The 21,495-nt window shown below is 58.2% G+C and overlaps 1 protein-coding gene across 3 annotated transcripts in view; it reads right to left on the reverse strand.

Moving 5' to 3' along the window:
- Window positions 1-357: 357 nt before the first annotated feature.
- The window catches only part of CUX1 (cut like homeobox 1), a 375,241-nt gene continuing 354,103 nt past the window's right edge, over window positions 358-21,495 (reverse strand). For all 3 annotated transcript variants that reach the window (XM_060125030.1, XM_060125029.1, XM_060125028.1), the window contains exons 15-23: window positions 9,834-9,961; window positions 9,049-9,115; window positions 8,223-8,335; window positions 5,250-5,366; window positions 3,630-3,713; window positions 2,984-3,040; window positions 2,329-2,409; window positions 1,507-1,571; window positions 358-1,271 (exon numbers count right to left, since the gene is read on the reverse strand). In XM_060125030.1, coding sequence (XP_059981013.1) covers window positions 1,202-1,271; window positions 1,507-1,571; window positions 2,329-2,409; window positions 2,984-3,040; window positions 3,630-3,713; window positions 5,250-5,366; window positions 8,223-8,335; window positions 9,049-9,115; window positions 9,834-9,961 — 782 coding nt within the window. In that variant the 3' untranslated portion in view covers window positions 358-1,201. The remainder of the gene's footprint in view (window positions 1,272-1,506; window positions 1,572-2,328; window positions 2,410-2,983; window positions 3,041-3,629; window positions 3,714-5,249; window positions 5,367-8,222; window positions 8,336-9,048; window positions 9,116-9,833; window positions 9,962-21,495) is intronic.

A 21,495-nucleotide genomic window follows, 5' to 3' on the forward strand; every position in this document is an offset into this window, starting at 1 on the left:
AGAGAACTCAGACAAGGAATTCCCTGGCAGTCCAGCGGTTGCAGCTCCGCGCTTCCACTGCAGGGGTCACGGGTTTGATCCCTGGTTGGGGAACTAGGATCCCACATGCCGCGCAGTGTGGCCAAAAAAAAAAAAAAAGAGAACTCAGACACTGGGTTTGGGTTTCCGCAAAGCTCTGGACCCACTCAGGGAATTCTTGGGGATGACAAAAGGGGGAGAGGCCTCCCACGTGTGGGGGACCGTGCCCCATGTCAGCCGAGCAGCTGTGAGGTCTAGCCATAGCTCCTGGGGGTGTCGCTGCGGGAACCCGCCCACCAGCCTCCTGTACACTCAGAGTCACAGTGGGCAGGACACCGGTGTGGCTGCAACAATGGGTTTATTCAAAATTTGCAAAGCTGAACACGCAAGTGCAAATCTAAATTAGGAAGATCTGCCAGTGGCCCCAGGGTGGCCAGGCTAGGATGGCCCACAGCCAGTTCTGCTTGGCCAAGAAGCACTTGGGCCCCTCAGGCCAGTCCTTGGGTCTGAAGAGCCTGGGGCGTGGGTGCTCTTCCTCACCTAAAAGCCAGAAGAATACCTTGCTAAAGAAGAAAGCAAAAATCATAGTGTGTCTAAGGGGCTGGGAGCGGGTAAGAGAAACTATCCTGCCCTCTGGGGCTCCCGCTCTTCTTGGGGTGGGGTGGGGCCACGATAAAGGCAGGTGGCGGGGCTGGACTCAAAGCCTGCCGGCCTGCAAGGAAGGGCTTCCATGCCTTGGTGGGATGGTGATGGATCCTAGGGGAGCCCAAGGGGATCCCGGGGCCTGGCACAGAGAGGCCCAGGGGATCCCAGCTGGATTAACCACAGCCAGAATCAGTGGGAAAGCAGTATCATGGCTGGGAGGTCTCTGCCACCAGGGCTAGTGGTCAGGCTGTGGGTGAGACCCAGGCTGGGTCACCAGCCTGAGATGGGCCTGAAGGGGTCCCTTTGGCTCAATCTGGCGTGGCCTTAGGAGCTTTCTGGATTTAGGGAGCCGGATGTGGCTGAGACCATCTTTTAAGGGAGTCCAAGGAGACCTGGGGACCTCTGGCACTGGTGGCTGGAGGGGCAAGGGCAGTCTACGTTGGGGATTCTCCAGGGAAGCCTAAGTCATTAGAAGCAGCTGGACAAGCAGGGGTGGGGAGTGCAGCCATCGCTGTCGTGTCGGGGAGGCCCCGGGACATCACTGCCACAGGTCACCGGCTGCCGCCCCGTTGTCATTCTCGTGGAACTTGTGCAGGTGATCGGCGAACCTGTGGGTCACAGAAACCTTTGCTGAGGCCGAGTGTGAAAAAGAGAGAAATGTAGGGGGTGGTGGGGGCCACGGAGATCTCCAAGGGGCGTGCACCTTGTGCTGGCGTGGGGGCCGGGGACAGTGGGCTTGGCAGGGGCCGTGGGGTGGACCAGATGGGGGCAGTGATAGAAGGCTGGGGGAAGGCAGGGAACACAAGAACGCGGTGGTGCTGGGGGCCGAGGGTGGGTCCTCACTTCTTGGCACAGAAGGTGGCACAGTCCCGCTCCACGCTCTCGCTCCACGCCAGCTTGTAGAGCACCTGCCCAAGGAGAGACATGGTGAGCTGCCTGGGCTGCTCACGGCCGCTCCTGCAGTCCACCTGTGGCCCCTGGGCTTGGCTTCCTGACACGGGAAGCTGCTCGTGGCCCAGGCTCCAGGATGGGTGGGCCTTAGAGACGCTCTCGGGCCCACCGGTTTCACAGATGGTCAGACAGGCCTGGGGATGCAGCCGCCACCCCTAGTGTTGCTGGGTGCACCACTGGCAGGGCCAGGGCCTCCTGGGCCCTGGGGTCAGAGTGGAAGCCCAGGCTAGCCACGTAGGGGCCATCTTGACTGCCCTCGCTGGGGGCGGGGATCCCTGAGGCTGGAGCCTTCCGTAGGCGTGCCCTACCCCCACCTCTCCCCACACGTGGTGGACGCGCAGGCATCACTAGGCCCCTGTATGTGCTGTGTTCACTAACTGGAATGCCCCTCTGTACCCGAGGAGATTCAGCTCAAGATGTCCCTTCTCTGTGCAGCCCACCTGGCTGTCCCTCAGTAGAGTCAATTAGACCTGTCTTCCCACCTGTCAGCCTCCCACAGCGGCCCTTCCCTCTACCAAGCCCCTCCGGGACTGGGCCCTGGGTGGAGTCAGCCAGGCTGCTGCCCCGGCCAAAGAGCCTGATGGGTGGGCTTGTGGTCCCCAGGGTGGGATGAGGCCCCTGATGGGGAGAGAAGTAGCCAAGAGCAGACGCTGTGCCTGGGGGTAGATGGGGGGAGCGTGGTGAATGCATCCCTGGCCGCGCCTGGACACTCACCAGGAAGACCAGGCAGTGCAGGAAGAGTGTGTAGAAGAAGCCGATGGTGCGGGCCATCTTGTTGGAGAGAACCAGCCTCCCCTGGGGAACGAGCGAGGCGTGAGTAGGGCTGGGGCAGGCCTCACCCACCCCTGCAGGGCTCACCCATCCCAGGGCAGCAAGGGGAGGGAAGGGCAGGCAGCTGGCCTTTCACTCCAGTGTTTAGGCTGGGAACTTGGGCCACAGGAATTCTAGGGAAGGGCGCCCCCTGCGGCACAGTTCCAGAACCTACCATGAGTTATGCTGCTTTCCCTGTTTCGGGTCGCATAGCTACTCCTTTTTTTTTTTTTTTTTTTTTTTTTTGCGGTACGTGGGCCTCTCACTGTTGTGGCCTCTCCCGCTGCGGAGCGCAGGCTCCGGACGCGCAGGCTCAGCGGCCATGGCTCTTCCCGGACCGGGGCACGAACCTGTGTCCCCTGCATCGGCAGGCGGACTCTCAACCACTGCGCCACCAGGGAAGCTCTCGCATAGCTACTCTTAACGGAGCCTGTGAGAGGCAGCGGGGTCCCTGGGGCTTTCCAGACTGGGCTGGAGGGCAGGTGACAAGGTGCCCAGAGTCAGAGGCCCAGGCCTGACACGGCGAGGGCATGGGGGCGGGGGGGGGGGGGGGACTCACCATGCTGAGTGTGGCCTTGTCCCAGGGGCTTAGGCTCAGGTATTTCCGCTGCCGCTCCTGAAGGAGGAGGAGGGATGAGGAGAGGACCCCAAAGGCTCCCCAATGCTCCAGCTCACTGCAGAGAGGGACCCTGCCCTGCTGTCCCTGCAGAATCCCGGGGGCCTTCCAGGGGCTCCCTGGTGCCCAGCCCCACTCAGGGTGACATCCTAGGCTCCCCCAACCTCTGTGTGAGCAGGGCCAGTGACGGGAGCTGCTGCCCCCTCTGCAGTGGCCGATTCTGCCTACAGCAGGAAGGTCTTCAGGGCAGGGGGAGGGGGAGTTACAAGCTCCCCGCCCCCCCACCATTAAGTCACCTGACACTGGGAGCTCTTTGCTTGTCTGCCTACCCCCAGAGTGTGCACCCAGGGCTAAGCCGGTCGCTGTCACACACCCTCCCATAGCCCTCAGCGTGTGTTCCTGGCACTCTGGGCCCACCCGGGGTGGACCCCGGGCCTTCACGGTACCATAGCGAGCCTGGGGGCTGCCCTGATGGTCTGGTGTGTCAGGGTGCAGTGTGGGGGGCTGCAGGGTGAGACTGGGGCTGGCGGGGGGTGGGTCTGGAAGGAGGCTGAGGCCAGGTGAGCTGGTGGCGGCCGGGTCCACGCACCCGCTTGCTGAAGGACGAGAAGGGGTCCAGGCGTTCCTCGTATTGGGTCGAGTACCGCAGCTCTGTGTCGTCGCTGCCGCCGCCCTGCGAGCAAAGGAGGAGGAGAGACCCCTGTCCCAGTCAAGGGACCCAACAGGAAGGCCAGGGCCGAGGAGTGCAGGCCGACAGCATCATAGGGAACCCCAGTTTCCTCCTTAGCACGGTGGGGGCGGGGAGAAGGCCCCGGGGTGACAGTGTGACATGGATGGTGCCACGTGTCCAGGGGCACTGCCCAGGGTCAGAGGTCTCCGCCTGGGGTCAGGGCCACGGTGCCTCAGGGCAGGTAGGGGAACTAAGGCCCAGAGGGGGGCTGGAATGTATAAGATGGACAGGGCGGGGCGCCGTACAGGGAGGTGGGTTTGGATGGGGCTTCGCTGGGAGTGTGCAGGGTCGCCGTGGAGCCCAGGCCAGCACCTGGGAGAGGAGGGAGCCCCAGACCCGCAGCGGGCCACCCACGGTGTAGTTTGCACGGAGTCTGGGCGCCCTCTGGTGGCCTGAGAACGGCTCCAACCGGTGGTTTGGGGGCCGGTGGCCGAGTCTTGTCCCAGGGAGGCCCCCAGCCAGCGTGTCACCGCTCCCCATCCTTCTACTGCCCATTCTGCCTCCCCACAGTCTAAGAAGGGTTTTCTTGCACAAGGTGGTCCCCTGTGAGGCCCGGGGGCTGAGAGAAGCCAGGGAGGGCCTTCCAGCTCAGAGCAGAATGGGTAGCTTTCTGTTGCATTCTCTTGATAGGTTTTTGGAATGTTGGACCAAATTCTGTTCTTTTGTTTTTTAATATAAGTTTAAAAGATAAGAATTCCCCCGGCCCAGGGACTTCCCTGGTGGCGCAGTGGTTAAGAATCCGCCTGCCAATGCAGGGGACACGGGTTCGAGCCCTGGTCCGGGCAGATCCCACATGCCACAGAGCAACTAAACCCGTGTGCCACAACTACTGAGCCCGCGCTCTAGATCCCGTGAACCACAACTACTGAGCCCACGTGCCACAACTACTGAGCCTACGCTCTAGAGCCCGTGAGTCACAACTACTGAAGCCCGCACGCCTAGACCCCGTGCTCCGCAACAAGAGAAGCCACTGCAATGAGAAGCCCGCGCACCGCAACGAAGAGTAGCCCCTCCTCGCCGCAACTAGAGAAAGCCCGTGCGCAGCAACGAAGACCCAATGCAGCCAAAAATAAATAAATTAATTTATTAAAAAAAAAAAAAGAATTCCCCAGGCCTGTCCTGTATGTTCAACATCCCTGGGGTTAAATTCCCATATCCTGGGGTCAACTAGTGGGTCACCCCCATTTCACAGAGGAGTCACTGTGACTCCTGTGGGCCTGAGTCCTGTGAACCCCTGCCTCTTGCTGGACCTCACCACCTCCTGGCTGGTTCTGAGGAACGAACCTCCATAAGGGCTCCACTGTGGGAAGCTCTCCCCAGCCTAGGGAGGACAGCTGGCAGGCACGGGGGGTGGGGGGATCGGATGCCCTCTGAGGGCCCTAGCAGGTCACTGCCCCGAAGCCTCCCGCCTGGATATGCCCGGACCACCCCTCTCCCTTGCCTGGTACACCTGGGGCTGAACTTGTGGAGGGCACTTACCCGGCCAGGGTAGCTCTGCAGGAACTTGATCTTCTCGAAGAGCTTGATGTTGTCAGCGCGCAGGCTGTCCAGCTCGCTCTGCAGGGCTTGGATGGTGTGCTGCGCCAGGCGGTTCTCCTGGGGGCAGTCAGGTGGGCGGGTGGGCAGGTGGGCAGGGCCAGCAGTGGAAGGCGTGTGGGGAGAGGCCTCTGTGCTGGTACAGGTCCTGCTCTGTCTACCTGGAACCCCCGCTTGGCCCGGGGCCATGTCCTTGACCTGCCAGCCTCTGCTCAGAGCTGCCTGCTTCGGGGAGACCCCGCACCAGGCAGAAGTCACAGTTCTTGGATCACTTTCTTCACGTTGTTTGTTTATGGTATTATCAGCTTAAAAATTATTACCGAGATGTAATTCATATAACATAAACATCACCATTTTAATGTGTACAACTCAGTTGTTGGTTTTTTTTTTGGTATATTCACAGTGTTATGTAACCATCCCCACTATTTAATTCCGGAATATCTCTATCACCCCAATAAGAAACCCCACACCCGTCATCAGTCACTCCCCATCCCCTCCTGCCCCAGCCCCCGGCAACCACTAATCCACTTCCTGCCTCTATGGAATTGCCTCTTCTGGACATTTAGTACAAACGGAACCATACGATACGTGATTTTAATGTTTGCCAATCTAGGGGCCAAGTGAAATGTGAACTCATTTTCCAACTTATTAAAATGCTTAAATAGGTGTTTTCTTCACACTGCGAAAAATTCAAAAGGACAAGAAAAGTCCGTGGTAGTGTGGCAGTTCCTCAAAAAATTAAAAATAAAATTACCATATGATCCGGCAATTCCACTCTGGGCATACGCCCCAAAGAACTGAAAGCAGGGACTTTGAGATAATTTGCCTGCCCATGTTCATAGCAGCGTTATTCACAATAGCGAAAAAGGTGGAAGCAACCCAAGTGTCCATGGAAGGATGAAAGGATAGACAAAATGTGGTCCATCAATACAACGGAATATTATTCAGTCTGAAAAAGAAGGAAGTTCTGACACACGCTATGAAATGGATGACCCTGGAGGACATTATGCTGGGTGAAATAAGCTAGTCACAAAAAGACAAACGTTCTATGATTCCACCTATATGAGATGCCTAGAATAGTCAAATTCATAGAGTCAGGGTAGAATGGTGGTTACAGGAGGACAGGGGGACGGAAGTGGGGAGTGAGTGTTTAATCGGTACAGAGTTTCAGTTTGGGATGAAGAAGTTCTGGGAATGGATGGTGGTGACTGTTGCCTAACAATGTGAATGTACTTAATGCCACTGAGCTGTACCTTAAAAAGGGTTAAGATGGGGACTTCCCTGGTGGCGCAGTGGTTGAGAGTCCGCCTGCCGATGAGGGGGACACGGGTTCGTGCCCCGGTCTGGGAAGATCCCACATGCCGCGGAGCGGCTGGGCCCGTGAGCCATGGCCGCTGAGCCTGCGCGTCCTAGAGCCTGTGCTCCGCAACGGGAGAGGCCACAGCAGTGAGAGGCCCGCGTACCGCAAAAAAAAAAAAAAAAAATTACCATCTTAACCTTTTTTTTTTTTTTTTGCGGTACGCGGGCCTCTCACTGCTGTGGCCTCTCCCGTTGCGGAGCACAGGCTCCGGACTCGCAGGCTCAGCTGCACGTGGGATCTTCCCGGACCGGGGCACGATCCCGCGTCCCCCGCATCGGCAGGCGGACTCTTAACCACTGTGCCACCAGGGAAGCCCTAAGATGGTAAATTTTAAGTGATGTGTCCTTTACTATGACTTAATACAAGTACATGGTAAAAAGTCTAGATTTTTAGAGCGAAAGGTAGACTATTATAAATACTCTTTCCTCCCTATCTGACCTAATTTGAAGACCTTCTTTTAAGGGCTGTCTAGCCTTCCACAGTGACTGTCCCCTGTCCCCCAGGTGCGTGTGGGTATTCCCCGTCCACTGTCCATGAAGGCAGCTGTGAGGGGAGCAGTCCTGACGGTCCTTCATTTGAAGCCTCTTGCTCCAGAGCCCACATCACAGAGGGTCCCACTGGATCTGGTCCACCCTTGTCACCGGACCAGCACTGGGCCTGGCCCGCAGTGGGCGTTCAGTGAATGTCTCCCTCCCCAGGACCGCAGCCTGGAAACCCCGTGGGGGAAGCTGTGGGTGTGGAGAGCAAGGGTCTAGACATTCCTCCAACCACTCAAGTCGTGACTCTTTGAGAAGACAGAAACCTTCTTGACTCCTCTTTCTACTGGGAGAGTGATCGGGGGACCTGGGCTGGCTCTGTGGGATGCAGGGGGTGTGGGGGGGTCTGCAGAGTCCCTAAGGAGGCAGTGTGTATGAAAGACTCATGTGCAGTCGGACGGTCACCTTTGCAGACTAGACTGCCCCTTTCCCTACGGGGCTCCTCCAGGAGGGCCACCAGCTGAGTGCTTGGCAGCCAGCAAGCTCTCTCAGACCCCACAGAGCTCCTGGCATCTGTACGCTGTTCCTCTTCATAGGGTTCAAAGCCTCTCTTCCCTGGGACCTGCCCCTGCTAACTCCCACCTGACTGAGATGTTTCTTCCGGGATGATGGTGACCACCCCCAAATCGTCTTCCTGGGCCAGGCTTCTGTCCTGAACTGGCTGCCTGAGTGACCTTCTTACCATCCATCCTGGCAGTGTTGGTCCCCTGCTTAAACCCTTCGGTGGCGCCCCAGCCTGGCACTAGGGACCTTGCCTGGTGACTCTCTGTTTTGTCCCTGCACTCCCTTCCGGCTCCTTGGCCCCATGTTTCCACTCACTCCTTTACCTTGAATGTCTGAATCTTCTTTCAAAGTCCAGCGTGGCATCACCTCCTCTAGGAAGCCCTCCCTGATTGCACAGAACAAATCTAATCCCACTGAGGTTTATGGTCTGTGACACATCTTTCTCCCCCAAGCTTGTGTGTCCTCTACGGTGTCCTCAGGTCCAAGGAGTGTAGGGGAGAGAAGGATGTGACTCACAGACTCCAGCTCCTGGTTCCGGGCCCGGAAGCGCTCCCTCTGGCTGGAGATGATGGAGAGCAGCGAGTCCACCTGGCCCTCGGGGAGGGTGCTGCTGGCTGGTGCTGAGGGTCCTAGGAGGGAGGGGACAGCGGCTTGGAGTAGCGGGAGGCACAGCTCAGCAGTGGGCCCTCAGGTCACCAGCCCCGAGGGAGCTCAGGCCAAGTGCCATGGGGTGGAAGCCACAAGATGCTGAGAGGTCGGGGAAGGGGGAGAGGGGCCAGGGGAGCAGCAAGGGGTGGGGCATGAGAATAGGGGCCTCGGGAGGGGGGTGTCCCTGAGATGGGCCCCTCCTGCCTGCACTGTCCGAGGGCCAGGCGCCAGTGACCCTCCCCTCGTTCTATACTTGGATCTGAGACCCTTGTATCTGTCAGACTGGGCCCCCACTTCCTGGGGAAAGCAAAGGGACACGGAGGGGACTGGGTACCCCCTACCACCGCCACCGTGTCCTGGCCCAGCAGGCCTGGGTTCTGGCCTCGACACCCAAGGAGGCACCTCCCCTCCAGCCCTCTGGCTGCATCTCAGGGCTGAGGCCTCCCCAGGGAGCCAATGCCCACCAGCCTTCTATGGCCTCTGGCAGGGCCGAGGGCGTCAGGGTCCCATGGTGGGGGGGTGAGGCCTAGAAGGGCAAGTGGGGGGCTCACCCCCTCTTTTAGGTTTCTGCTGCATTGCTGGCGTCGAGGCCTGACCTTTGAGGGAGGAGAGCGCTCTTTAGGGCCCAGGGCCCAGGCCATACCACCTCTTTTCCCTTCCCGCCCTGCCCATCACTGCCTAGGCCCCTCCTCACCATAGAACAGGGCGGTGGCCTCCTTGATGGGCTCGGGGATCTTCTCCAGGCCGAGCTCAGCTGCGCCCTGCAGGTGAGAGGAAGAGGTCAGGGGGCGCCTCTGCACTGGGCACTGAGCACAGCCTCCCAGGGGCCAAGCAAATAGGGGGCAAGGAGCAGGAGGGGCGGGCTGGAGGCAGGGGTTGGGCACAGCGGTGGCAGGACCTAAGAGGATGCCTCATGTGGGCCACTGAAGATAAGGCTGGGCCCCAGGTTCACCCCAAGGACAGAGCTCAGCGGTGGGGTTCACACCGGGTCTTTTGGCCCTGACGGGCGTCAGAGGCCGGGCGAACCGGGCCCTGCCAGCCAGCCTGCTGTGTGGCCCTGGGCCAGCCCAGCTTCTCTCCCTGAGCCCCATTTCTTCATCTGTAAAATGAGGTGGGTGATGTGATGACCTCTAAGGGTCCTTAGGGCTCCAGCCTTCCCTGACCTCGGGGCCTCAGGTTCTCTAGCTGTGAGATGGGTGGATAATCCCGGCCTTGCTTCGCCCAGAGCTCCCAGGGCAGAGGTCCAAGCCAGTGCCCGGACGCAGGGGGCTTCGTGCCCTGTGCCCTGTGGCTGGGCATCCCGAATTGGGCCTTTGTGATGAAGTGAGCAGACGAAACCCAGAGGCTGTAGGTGACGGTCCCTGTGGGGCGGGGGGCGGGTCAGGCGGACACCAGCTGCCTGAGGAACGGGCCCGTATCCAGTGAGGCCGAGAGAGCCCTGGGCAGGTGGTGAGGGGGCGGGGTGGGGGGTGGGCTCACCTCGGCGTCCGGCCGCTGGATGGACTGGATGGTGCTGAGGTCCTGCTCCAGGCGGGCGATCAGGTCCCTCTGCTCGGCTGCTGTGGCCATGACCTCAGTGACGTGGACCTGCAGCTCTGCACAGCGCCCTGTGCCAAAGGAAGACGTGGCCGTCAGAGGCAGCCTGGTGGGACCCGCAGTGCTCTCCCGGCTCTGTGCCTCCCAGCCCACAGCCTGTGCCCCTGCCCGAGGGACCAGCATTAGCCCAGCCGGCAGGGGTGGGGCACTCCTGGCATGAGCTGCTCATGGAATTCTCTGAGTAGGGGAAGGGGCCCATGTCAAAGATTTAGGAGCAATGGGCAGCCCCCTCCCCGGCTCCGCTGTGACCAGCCCCTCTCCGTCTCCAGGCGTCACTGCTTCTGTCAAGCAGGGCAAGGAAGCTGAACCCAACGAGCCCCAAGTTTCTTCCAGGGCTGATGCCCTGGGATAATGACCAGAGAGAGGCCGTGGTGGGGGTAGGAGTGGGGAGAAAGGTAAGGGAGGTGCAGAGGGGCGCAGGCCGGCCTCCCTCAGACCGAGCAGGGGCCGGGGGAGTGAGGGCTCCCACTGACACCAGACTTGCACGGCCCCCTTCAGCGCAGCGTTAGGGGTGGAGCAGCTCCCTCAGGACTCCCCTGGCCCACAGCCCCGTCCCTCTCTCCCAGCCCGGTGCCAGGTGTCTTTACAACAAAGCGAATCCAAACTAATTCTGTGTGGGGACTTTCCTGCCTTTCTGGAGGGTGGGAGATGTTGCCGAGTCTCCCAGCACAGCCCCCGTGGGCGCCTTCAGCTGCTGTCGGCAGGGCGGACGGCGGTGGCCTGGCAGCTGGGCAGACCCGAGTTTGAGGTCTGGCCCTACTTCTGGTTGGCTGTGTGACGCTGGGCAGCGACTTGCCCTTTCTGGGCCTAATTTATAAAATGGCGACAGTAAACCCTGCTCAGAGCCGCGGAGAGGGTAGCAGAGGCCTGAGGCCTGAGGCCTGGAGTGCTGTGCTTTGGGGTAGACTGGGTGGCCACCAGGGGGCACTGTTGCCTCAGAAATGCCCCAAGGCCTCAGGCTGTGGGCAGTGCCAGGAGACTGGCCCCGGGCCCTCCTGGGCAGACTCACCCCTCACGGTGTGGCCTGCTCACTGGACAGCCTCACCCCCACCTGCTCCATCTCCTGGGTGCCTGCTGCCCACCCAGCCCTTTACACACCTCACGACAGTCCCGTCAGATCAGATGATTTCCATTTTACAGATGGAGGAACCGAGGCCTCCCAGCCTGGGACCGTCCAGACCCCAAGGTGTGCACCGCCGACTCTGTCTAAGCCCTCCCCACATCAGGGTCTCCCCGCTTCAGGCTCTGAGTGGATTTCTTCCATCAGACACCACTGAGCTCCTTCTGTACCTGGCGGGTAGGTGGTGTCGGCCGATGTGAGGGGTCCAGTGGGGCTGGGGAAAGAGGCTGGAGCCGAGGGCGGGGCTGGGGTATGTGGGAGGAGAGTGGCTGGCAGGGCCGGGGCCTGCAGGAGCTTTAAGCAGAGACCAGAGGGGAGAGGCCCAGAGAGGCCCCCCAAGTGTCATCACCCGCCAGCCTGGGCGACGGGGCCTTGGTGACCATCCCACATGCACAGGAGGAAGGTGGACGGGAGTCATGGTGAGGTGTATGTAGGGAGAGGGCATCATGATTAATTTTAAAAAATTAAAAAAAAAATTTTTTTTTTCCACCGTACCGCACAGCATGTGGGATCTTAGTTCCCTGACTGGGGATCGAACCCACGCCCCCTGCAGTGGAAGCGTGGAGTCCTAACCACTGGACTGCCGGGGAAGTCTGAGGGCATCATTATTAGAGGTGAAGGACCTGGGACTGAGGGAGGCGACAGGTTCAGTTCTGGGCACCGGGCGTCCATAGGGACAGCCACAAACAGGACCACGTCCAAAAATGGCTCTGGGTGGACAGACCCCCACCCCCCCACCCCGGGGATGAGTGGCAGGTGTGGAGCCCAGAGAGGGCTCAGGTGGGCAGCCTCCCACCTTGAGGGATGAGGGCCCCGGGGACACAAGGGACGGGGTGGAGGTCGGGGAGCCCGTGGAGAGGTGGCCTGCTGCTCAGTCCCGGGGGGTGTGCACGCAGCGTGGTTCCGAGGGGACCGAAGCACGGCACAAACGTTGGCTAAAATGTCAGTGAGACCATTCCTCGGCAGGCCCCTGGGTAAGGAGCGGCTTGAAGCTCCAGGAGCCGTCTGTGGGCGGAGGGGAGACGAGGGGACATCCGGGCCGGGTTCCCTGCATGTCTGTACCTGTCTGGTGCTGGGGGGTGGGTATCCAGGTCCCTGCCCGGGCACACGTGACACCCTGAGCACGTGTGACGGTCCTGCCAGCAAGCCCTCTGTGCTAGGCTGCCCCAGCCAGTGGGTGCCAGGCCACTCGCTTAGGCTGGTCTAGAGGGCCGGCCTCAGCCACTGCTGCAGACGCTGCCAGGCAGCGGGTGAGCCGCTGAGGAGACCTCCGGGGGTGCACGGCTGAGTGATGGCGGTGGCTGTTCCTCAAGAGGTGGCTCTGGGTGAACCTGAGGGCCGGCTGGCGTGCCCTCACGGCGCGTGCGGGGGTAGCTGCCCGTGGGGCACCGGGAAGAAGCCGGGCAAAGGCGTGGCAGTGGAGGTGATGGGGCAAGGCTGCGGGAAGGCGCTGGGTGGGCCCCGCCTCCCCTCACTTCCTTCCGTCTCCTCTGCTGGGGGCGGGAACGTGCAGACCCAGATTTGGGATCACGTCTCTGGGTGGCCACTTGGTGTCAAGGGAGGGTCCTGAGCTGGAGTCTGGCCGACCTGGGCTTGAATTCTGGCCCTGGGGCAAGGCAGTAGAAGGCCCTGGAAAGAGTCGTGACCCCCATTGTTGCGGAGAACCCAGGAGGGTAGGCCCGTGCTTGGAAGTGGCCGCCCAGATGGGGAAGGGGCGAGCCGCTGGGTGGTTGGGCTATGGCAGGTCTGAAGCGCTAGTGGAACGGCTAAGGGGACGTGTATGGCGGGGAGCGGGACCCACAGGCTGCAGATGCAGGCTGCGGAGACCTCCGGGTCTTGGGGTGACTGAGCGCCCAGCAGCGGACGTGGATGCCCAGAGCGTGCTGCGTGAGAACGGCCAGAACTTCTGGGGATGCTGACCTTTTCAGGAGTGTCCCGGAAAAGACCCGGAGAAGAGGTAGCAGGAAGCAGCGGGGAGATCAGGAGGAAGTGTGTTAAGACACCAAGTTGAACAGGGACCGTCAGTGAGTAAGGAGGGGTCACCGGGGTCTCAAGAAAGGCTGGAGCGTTCGGGCAGGGTCGTGGCGGAGCGGGGGAGCAGTAGGGGTGCAGAGGTGGGGACAAGCCCACTCTGGACGGACGCCAGATGGGGGGGCGGCATGCTCAAGAGATGCTGCAGGATGGAGTGTCTGCAACCTGGGGAAAAGCCTGTGCAGAGAGACAGGCTGCGTCTTGGAGGGGGAGGGGCAACAGAGGGATGAGCGCGGGGCTTGGGGCTGGGGTGGTGGAGAGAGACCCCTCGCCTCTGAAAGGTGGCCCACGTCAGGTGGGTCTGAAGCTTTATGGGACCTCGTCCTTCTGGGAGAATCCGGGAAGGGCTTTCTAGGGGGTGCATTTCAATTTCACAGAGGGGAGAAAGAAAGCAAAGCGACGTCAAGGTCAAGACTTAAGAAGACAGGACTACGACTGCGGGTCAAGGCCTGATTTCTGAGTGCAGGGCGATCAAATGCACAAACGTACCCCAATCGCGATCGGGTGGTGTCATACCCAGGGCTTTCCCGAACACGGGGGACCCCTTTATTAAATCAGCCACCTGCGAGCCAGGCGGGAGATGTGCACTGTCTCTGTGCCTGGAGGGATCTGAGGGGAGGGAGCCGCTAGCACACCCGCCCCCTCCCCACCTCTGTGCCCGGGTATCCCCACGGGCGGCCAGAGATGCCTCCCTGCGCCTGCAGGTACCAGCGCCTCGCTCTGTGCGTCCTCAGCAAGTCTCCTCCGTGTCCTGCGGCCCTTGCTTCTCCCCACAAGCACACAAGCACATTATCCTCCCATCTGAAATGCACACCCTCCCATTCTCTTGACCCCACTGACCCCTCCAGCCAAACTCCCTGAAGAAGGTGCCTCGTCTCGAGCGTCCACTTCCGTAAACCCTCCCCGTCAGACTTGGACGCCCACTCCACCAACCGTCCTCGCCAAGGTCCCTGATGGCCTCACACCTCACTCCGTCCTCCTTTCTCAGCCCTCGTCTTACTGAGCCATCAGCACCTGTTTCCAGGGAACTGTCCCGGGCCTCCTGCCCTGCTGGCCGCTCCTTCTCGGGTTCCTGTGCTGGCCCTTCTCCCCTCTAAGGTCTGAACGGTGCTGCGCCCAGTGCGCCGCCCCTGCACGCTTTTCTCTCTCCTCTCATTCACTCTGGCCACCTCGGGCGCCATTTATAAGCCGATGACCTTCCAATGCACGCACATCCCCAGTCTACGCCTTCTCCTGGGCTTATCCTCCACTTGGCTGTCTAAGTGACGTCTCAAACTTAACGGGTCCGAACTGAAGCCTGATTCCGCCCCCCCACACCGCCCCACAGTCTGCTTCGCCCCAGCAGGAGCCCCAGTCCCATGGCCCTCTGGGCTGAGAGGAGCAGAAGCAAGGCCATTCTTCAGTGGCTCAGACCAAACCCCTGGGGCCATCCTTGCCCTTCTCCAACACTCCTTACATCTCATCTGTCACATGTCCTGCTTTTGGCTTTCTCTTCCAGATAGATCCAGAATCCAATCAGGTTCACCACTGCCACCACCTGGTCCGGGTCGCAACCTCCCATCTGGATTGTGGCAACAGCCCCCGCACTGGCCTCCCTTCCTCCACCCTCACCCCTTCAATCTAGTCACGAAGCAACAGCCAGAGAGTCTTTTAAACAGTAAGATCAGACCACCCTCTGTCCAAATCCTACAGGCCCCCGCATCCCTCAGGGTAACAACAGCCAGAGCCGTACCAGGCCCCACCTGCCGCGCCTCCCCCTTGCCGCTCCGACCTCGTCGCCTCCCGCCCCTCCCCTTGGTCACTGTGCTCCAGCTGTACTGGTTTCCAGGCACGTTTGTACCACAGGACCTTTGCACTTGCTGTTCCCTCTGCCTGAAACGTTCTTCCCTTGGGCGTCTGTATGGTTCATTCCCTCACCTCTGTCAAGACTCCATCCACATGTTACCTTCTTAGTGGGGCCTACCCTGACCGCCTGTTTAAAACTTTAACCCCTCCACTTGCTCTTCCTGTCCCCTTGCCTTGTTTTACTCCCATAACACTTAGCACCGTCTAAGTGGCCATGTGATTCACTTATTCATTGATTATGTCTATCATCTTCCTCCCCCCACTAGAAGGTCAGCTCCTTGTTTGTCTCCTGCTATAACCCCAGCGCCCAGAGCAGTGGTCCACAGTGAACCCTCAGTGTGCGATTCGCTGGTGGATTCTGCCCAGCGGGGAAGCACCATTTCCTCTAGGTGGGAGGTTGCACAGGGATCCCCAGGGCTGCAGGGTCTCCCAGGTTGGGGCAGAGGTGGCTGGGCACAGGCGGCAGGAGCCTGGCAGGGCCAGCTGGCCTCTGCTGGACCCACCACCTGATAACTGCTCAGGCCTCACCCGGATCCCTCCAGGCTGTGCCCTGGCACTGGGCCAGCAGATCTGCCAGCGCAGAGCCCCAGGGCGACCCTGCACCCCAATCAGTGAGTGCATACTTGCTGGGGGGCTACAGGGGGTGGAGGGCACGTCCTCCCTGGCTGGGGCCCCCTCACTCCAAGTATGGTTGCAGACTCTGTCGGCTGCACCCGAATCTTTCCTGACATCAGAGAACAAGCATCACCTAGGGAAGCATCCCTCCAGACCTGGCTTTGTTCTTACGAACAGTACGGTCATCCGCCTCCCACCTCGCACGCCCTACCGCAGCACCGCGGCTTCCTGCTCCACTGACCCGACAGGTTGTCGCCCTTCTTCTGTGCACGTGCTGCCCCTCGATTTGGGTGTCCTCCCTGCCTGTCCATCACAAATGCCACCTCCCACGTCAAGGCCACTCTGGTGAAATCTGCTAGCCTTTTCCCAAGTGCCCACCAACGTCACAACAGTTCTCCACAGCCCTCTGGGTTCTCACCCTGGCTCCCCACACGTGGGCCTGCAAATTGCGTACCCCCCAAATCCAGCATCTAGGGCCATGGAGGAGATAGCAACACACCCCGAGGCAGCCACTTGAAAGCCCTTTGAAACACCAGCAGACCGACTGCTGTGGACGACTCACGCACTTTAATAATTACATCATCGTGTCGCCTTACCCCGTATAAACCTGCAATTCCCCAGTGCATCAAATAAGGCACATAATTTTGCCCAGAGCCACTTAACCAGAGAGAAAGGAGAAAGGCCGTGCACAGGGAGGCGGAACGCTCTGCCTCCGTGGGGGCAGCACCCGACTGCAGTCAGAGCGTGAAATCTTGCTTGTTCTTCTGCCTCTGGAGCTGCCCGTTTACAAAAACAAGAGTCAGCCCTGCAAAACCATGTGCAACTGCAGTTCTGCTTAATTAAATCTCACGGCAAAAGCACTTGGGGAGATCTTCTGGGTAAAAGGAGTTTGTGCTAAGTGCTTTTTTTTTTTTTTACATTATATCTTTTAATTTAGTTAAAGGGTCTTTAAAAAGTGGGGGTGTGCCTCAACTAGAAACAGAAAAGGTTCCCAGCGAGGTTTAAGTTTCTCAGCGCCAACCTGGGAGAGCCTTACTGGTTTTATGCCAACTTCTCCCATGGAGGGTGGGTGGGCAGACATTCGGGGACAGCTCTACACTTCCACACCCGAGTGACGGGTTGAGACAGGGGCTGCTGGGAGCCCCTAGCGCGGGTGGGAGACTCTCCCTGCTCTGGGGTCTCCTATGGAGGGGAAATTGAGTCTCGTTTAGCTCACGGTTCTGTATCACGTGTGGCAGCTTCACATGCTGAAACCTACACATCAAGGCGCAACGAACTAATATACCCCCTCCACCCCCCGCACCAGTCATACATTGGTAAGGATGGCAATGCTTTTCCAATCCTGTAAATCTCGAGACGAGAAGCCTCCTCGGTCACAAGCGCATAGCAGCCAACTCTGCAGGGCTCTCCCACCTCCAGCCCCGAGCGCTGGCTGGAGAGGCCCTTTCTCAGGAGCCGATCATGCTGGAAGCCCACAAGACACGGTTCCTGCCTCCGTCTTCCCACCCATTCGCCTGTATTCACAGGTGCCCTGAGTTTGTCCTTCTTCACATCACAGGAGTCAGGGACGAAGCAAGAGACCCCACAGAGCAGGCTGAGGCCAGGCCGCCGGCGCCACACCCTACACGGTCGCCCGCCATTCCTGGTCCTGTGAGACTCGCGATGGTACCCCCATTTCACAGACAAGGAGGCGGCTGCCAGGAGGGCCAGCGCTTCAAAGGTACCCGAACGGTAAGGGCGACACAAGAGCAAGCAGCGATGCAGGCCGCGACGGGGCACGTCACCGTGTGCCCAGACGGCGACCTGAGGACCGCAGGGCCTGCTGGTCCCCAGATCCCCGCGCATCCTTCCCCCGGCCCAGGTTCCGGCCGACGCCTGCCCCGACGCCACACGCCCCAGGAAGCACGGGAAGGCGATTCTCGAGGTGCCCTTTGGACCCAAAATCAAAGTGTTTGCTGCTCCTCCTCAGGCCAGAGCCCTTTAAATAAAAACGACCCACACGTTCTTGTGTTTGTATAAAAGATATTTACTTCAATTATCACACCTACGGTGCTAGTGAATAATAATAATACATGGTGTGAGTTTCATACAGTGATATTGCTTCTCCATATCATATAGGGACCGTTGTACAGTGCTGAGAACAAACATCGTATGGCTAACCAAAGACAGAAGGGACAACGCCCAGGGGCCGACGGGTGCCTCCCCCCACCCCCATGCCAGGCGGATCAACTTTTGACTTACCGTGTCGAAAACAAATAGCAGAAATAAAATGTTACTAGAGATGGCTCACAGCAACACAACAGAGACCTTCTCAAAGCTATTTGTACAAAAATGATGGTTTTTTTTTTTTTTTTTGGTCAATCGGGTCGTTGTGAGGATTAAAAAAAAAAGTCTGTGATTGTGAGTATGAACAAATGAGCTCTAAAAACATCTAAGACTTAGTGCATTACAGAAAATATAAAATACTGCTAAAATGTAAGACACCACAAGACACGGGGTGCGGGGGGGAAGCTGAGCTTATTAGGAGTCATCTGGAAGAGGCCCGCCGTGCGGCCGGCCGTCCTGTGCTGTGTTAGTTAGTAGTCTGGGCAGGAGCGTGGCCACCCGCTCTCATGGCAAGTAGTTTATTGCACAATCGCAAAGAGCTAGGTCTTACTCAGTGGAAAGGGACGTGGGGGACACCGCGTTTTCTTTTGCTTTTTCCCACTTTTATTTTATAACAAGCTATCCGCAAATGCTTTTGGAAGTTTGAACGAATCCTCATGCCTCCAAACTGCACAGCATTTTCTGAGGGGGTCTCAGAGGGTGGGACATGAGATGCCCGTTTTTCCGAGGAGGCAGAAAACGGTTTGAGAGTGAGTGAGTGAGAGAGAGAGAGAGAGAGAGAGAGAGAGAGAGAGAGAGAGAGAGAGAAATGCATAGACTACTTGGAGGGAAATGAAAACCCTTTGGCAGGGGAGGGATGGGGGCCGTTATTTCATCAGAGGGCTTTCTTTCAAAGAGACAAGGACAGAAGCAGGACCCCAAATGACGTCAGAGGAGGGAAAGTCACGGCACGGAGAGTGAGTCGGCGGTCGGTGGGCCCTTTGGGAGCCCCACCTTGGCCTCTACCACCAGTCCCACTGCACCCCAACACCCGATGAGCAAGCAACTGGGTGTCTTGCTGGCTGTGCCTCTAGCCACAGAAAGCTGTGCCCCTGGTCCAAACTTCCTCCACACTTGACCACGTGAAAGGGGATAAGGGACTCCACCCCACCCCCCTGGGGTGGGTCCTTAAGCCGCAGCCGGACTAAGAAACACGGTTGTTCCTCAAGAAGGTTCTGACCAACTTTGCAGGCAAGGAAAACAACAACAACAGAAACAAAAGCCAACCGAAACCTGTCAGCCCATGTGAGCCTTGCCGGAAACCTCTCTCACCCGAAGTCAGGCTCGACCAGGCCGCCGCACCCGCTCTGCCCGGGGCTCCTGAAACGTCATGAACCCAGAAGTCTGACCAGAGGCTCTAGGAGGCTTTGGGGAACTGAGCTTTGCTTTTTCTAAGTCTCCTCTATAGCTCCTCACGCAAGCGTCCTTCAACCCGCGTTTCCTTACGTTGGTACATTTTTTTTTTTTGTTCATCAACTCTCTCATTTTGAAAAGTTAGACGTGTGGAGACCACCAGTGTTTGGGTGGCTGCCCTGGAGACAAATCAGATGTCTGATTCTGCTGGAGAAGCCCCCGCTGGCCCCCCCCCCCGCATCTTCAGACCCTTGGGTTCTTTGGGGCGGGGGAGGGCAGGGGGCAGAAGACGGTAACCACTGGAGTGATAGCAAAAAGCATTTATGACAACAACAACGACACAAAATAACAATATACTCCTGGTAAGTACTTAAAGGACTAACCTAATAATAAATAGAAGAGGCTAGAAATAATTTTTTTTTTTTTCTCAAGGAAACATCCTTTTATAATTATCCTCACGCACGCTGGCGGGTCAGTAGCAATCCATCTCAACAAGAAAAGGTTAAGTGCTGTAAGGGATAGCTGTGGTCTCACACTGGGGAAGGTTCTCAGCTGCTGAGTCACAGACCCCCTCCGCCCGCCCTGCCACCCAGCCAGTTCTGGTGGGTGCCCGTGGGCCCTACACGCCTAGCTTGGCGGTCAGCAAGAGGCAAGCTGACATGGGGGTGGGGGGGATGCCGGGGAGGCCCGTTTTCCCTTCAGTTCATGAACACACGGAACTACAGTGGACAAACTTGTCCTACTCCTCCACAACCTGAATCGCCCTGGTCTAAAGCTTACTTTGAGTTCATTTGGTGTGCAATACGTTACCTCTTAAAAATGAAGAAAAGTGATTTCTATTGCACAGAGCTTTCACACATAGTCATCTATTTAAGTGCTTTCTGTTTAAAGCAAAGTAGGCAAAAAAAAAAAAAAAAGAGAGAGAGAGAGAAAAGAACAAAAAAAGGAAAACGAAAAGGAGAAAAAAGGGAACCAGAAAACAAAAGCAGCCCCGTGCCACTTCAATGCATCTCGCTGACTGGTGTCTGGTTTCACCAACGGAAGTCCCAATGCTTCCGTACACACTGTGCTTCTGATTATTCTCCATAGGGATGTAGCCATGACATTGGGATATAAGGCACCTTTCCTTTCTGATCACAGAAAGCTTGATTCATAGCATATAGCATATTTTGTGGTAGAGATGAAAGCCTAAACACTACAGAAATTACAGTAACACAGACTCTACACTATTGGATAAGCTAAAATGATCCATGAAAAGCAACTCAGAGCTATTTTAAATGTTGAATGGCGGGGATGGAAGTGCGCATTTATGCCTAGCCTAATGTCTTTCTCTCACTAGCCTTTTTTTTTTTTTAAGGTCCTTCACCTACAATGCCCAACTTTTAAAATTAGCATTTTGGAGGAGACTAGGCGCTTTGGAAATGTCTTGTTAAAGCTAAATGTCACTTCATCCAAAAATGAAAATGGGGAGGGTGCCACTGACAGCGTGGACACAGTCTCTTTGGAGGGAAGGTGGTGACGGAAGGGGTGGTAGCAGGGCCTGGGCTGGTGGGGGCAGTTCCTGCGATGGGACAGACGGTGGTGGTGGTGGTGGTGGTGGTGGGGAATTGCATGTCCTTCTTCCCAGGGATGAGGCTCCCAGGCTGCTAGGGCAGGGCAGACTCCAGGGCAGGGCTCATTTTATGCTCAGCTCGGCACTGCCCACGCCCCTTCCTCTGCCACCTCGATCAGCCCCGAGTGCTCTGGCCTCGGTTTTCTGCACATCTCTAAGGGTCTCAAAGCCTTGATCTTTTTGGAACTTTAACTTGATTTCCCTTCGTTTCCCGGTAGTTTTCATCTACCAAAAGGCAGCGACGGATGGGAATGGGAATGAACATTGCCAAACTGGACCATCCTCTTAGCAAGCAGGTGTGCTGGCCGGACCGACATTCAGTGCACTGGGGAAACAGACGTACAGCATGTTGGAGTCCCAGGCCATCACCTTGACACTTAGGGCAGGAGCTCTGCCTCGGGGGTCACAAAGGCTACCCTAACGCCATCAAGGCCCAAACGAGACCGCAGCAGCAGCCGGGGGATTTCTAAATCTAAGCTCCTCCTGGCGAGCGCTTCCAAGTTCTTTCCATCAGAACACTCTGGCCACCACACCTAACCAGCAGCCCTAGGAGCTGGTTTTCTTCAGCACGGGGCGGAAACTGGCCTATTCTCTGGGGAAGAAAGGGTCACGTGACTGAAGACTGGGCATGAGGGCTGGAGAAGGCCGTATTCTCTCCTGTCCTTCAGAAGATTCCCACGGAGGTGCTGAAACGATAACCTCCCAGTGCCAGAGACAACAGAGCTCCCCGAGGCCAAGTGGGAATCCTGGGGAAGTGACCTCACGTGGCCATGGAGGGGCAGCCCAGGGCAAGGGAAATGGCTGTGACGGATCTTAACAGCTGA

Source organism: Lagenorhynchus albirostris, chromosome 15, assembly GCF_949774975.1.
Source record: "Lagenorhynchus albirostris chromosome 15, mLagAlb1.1, whole genome shotgun sequence".
NCBI classification, from domain to species: Eukaryota; Metazoa; Chordata; class Mammalia; order Artiodactyla; family Delphinidae; genus Lagenorhynchus; species Lagenorhynchus albirostris.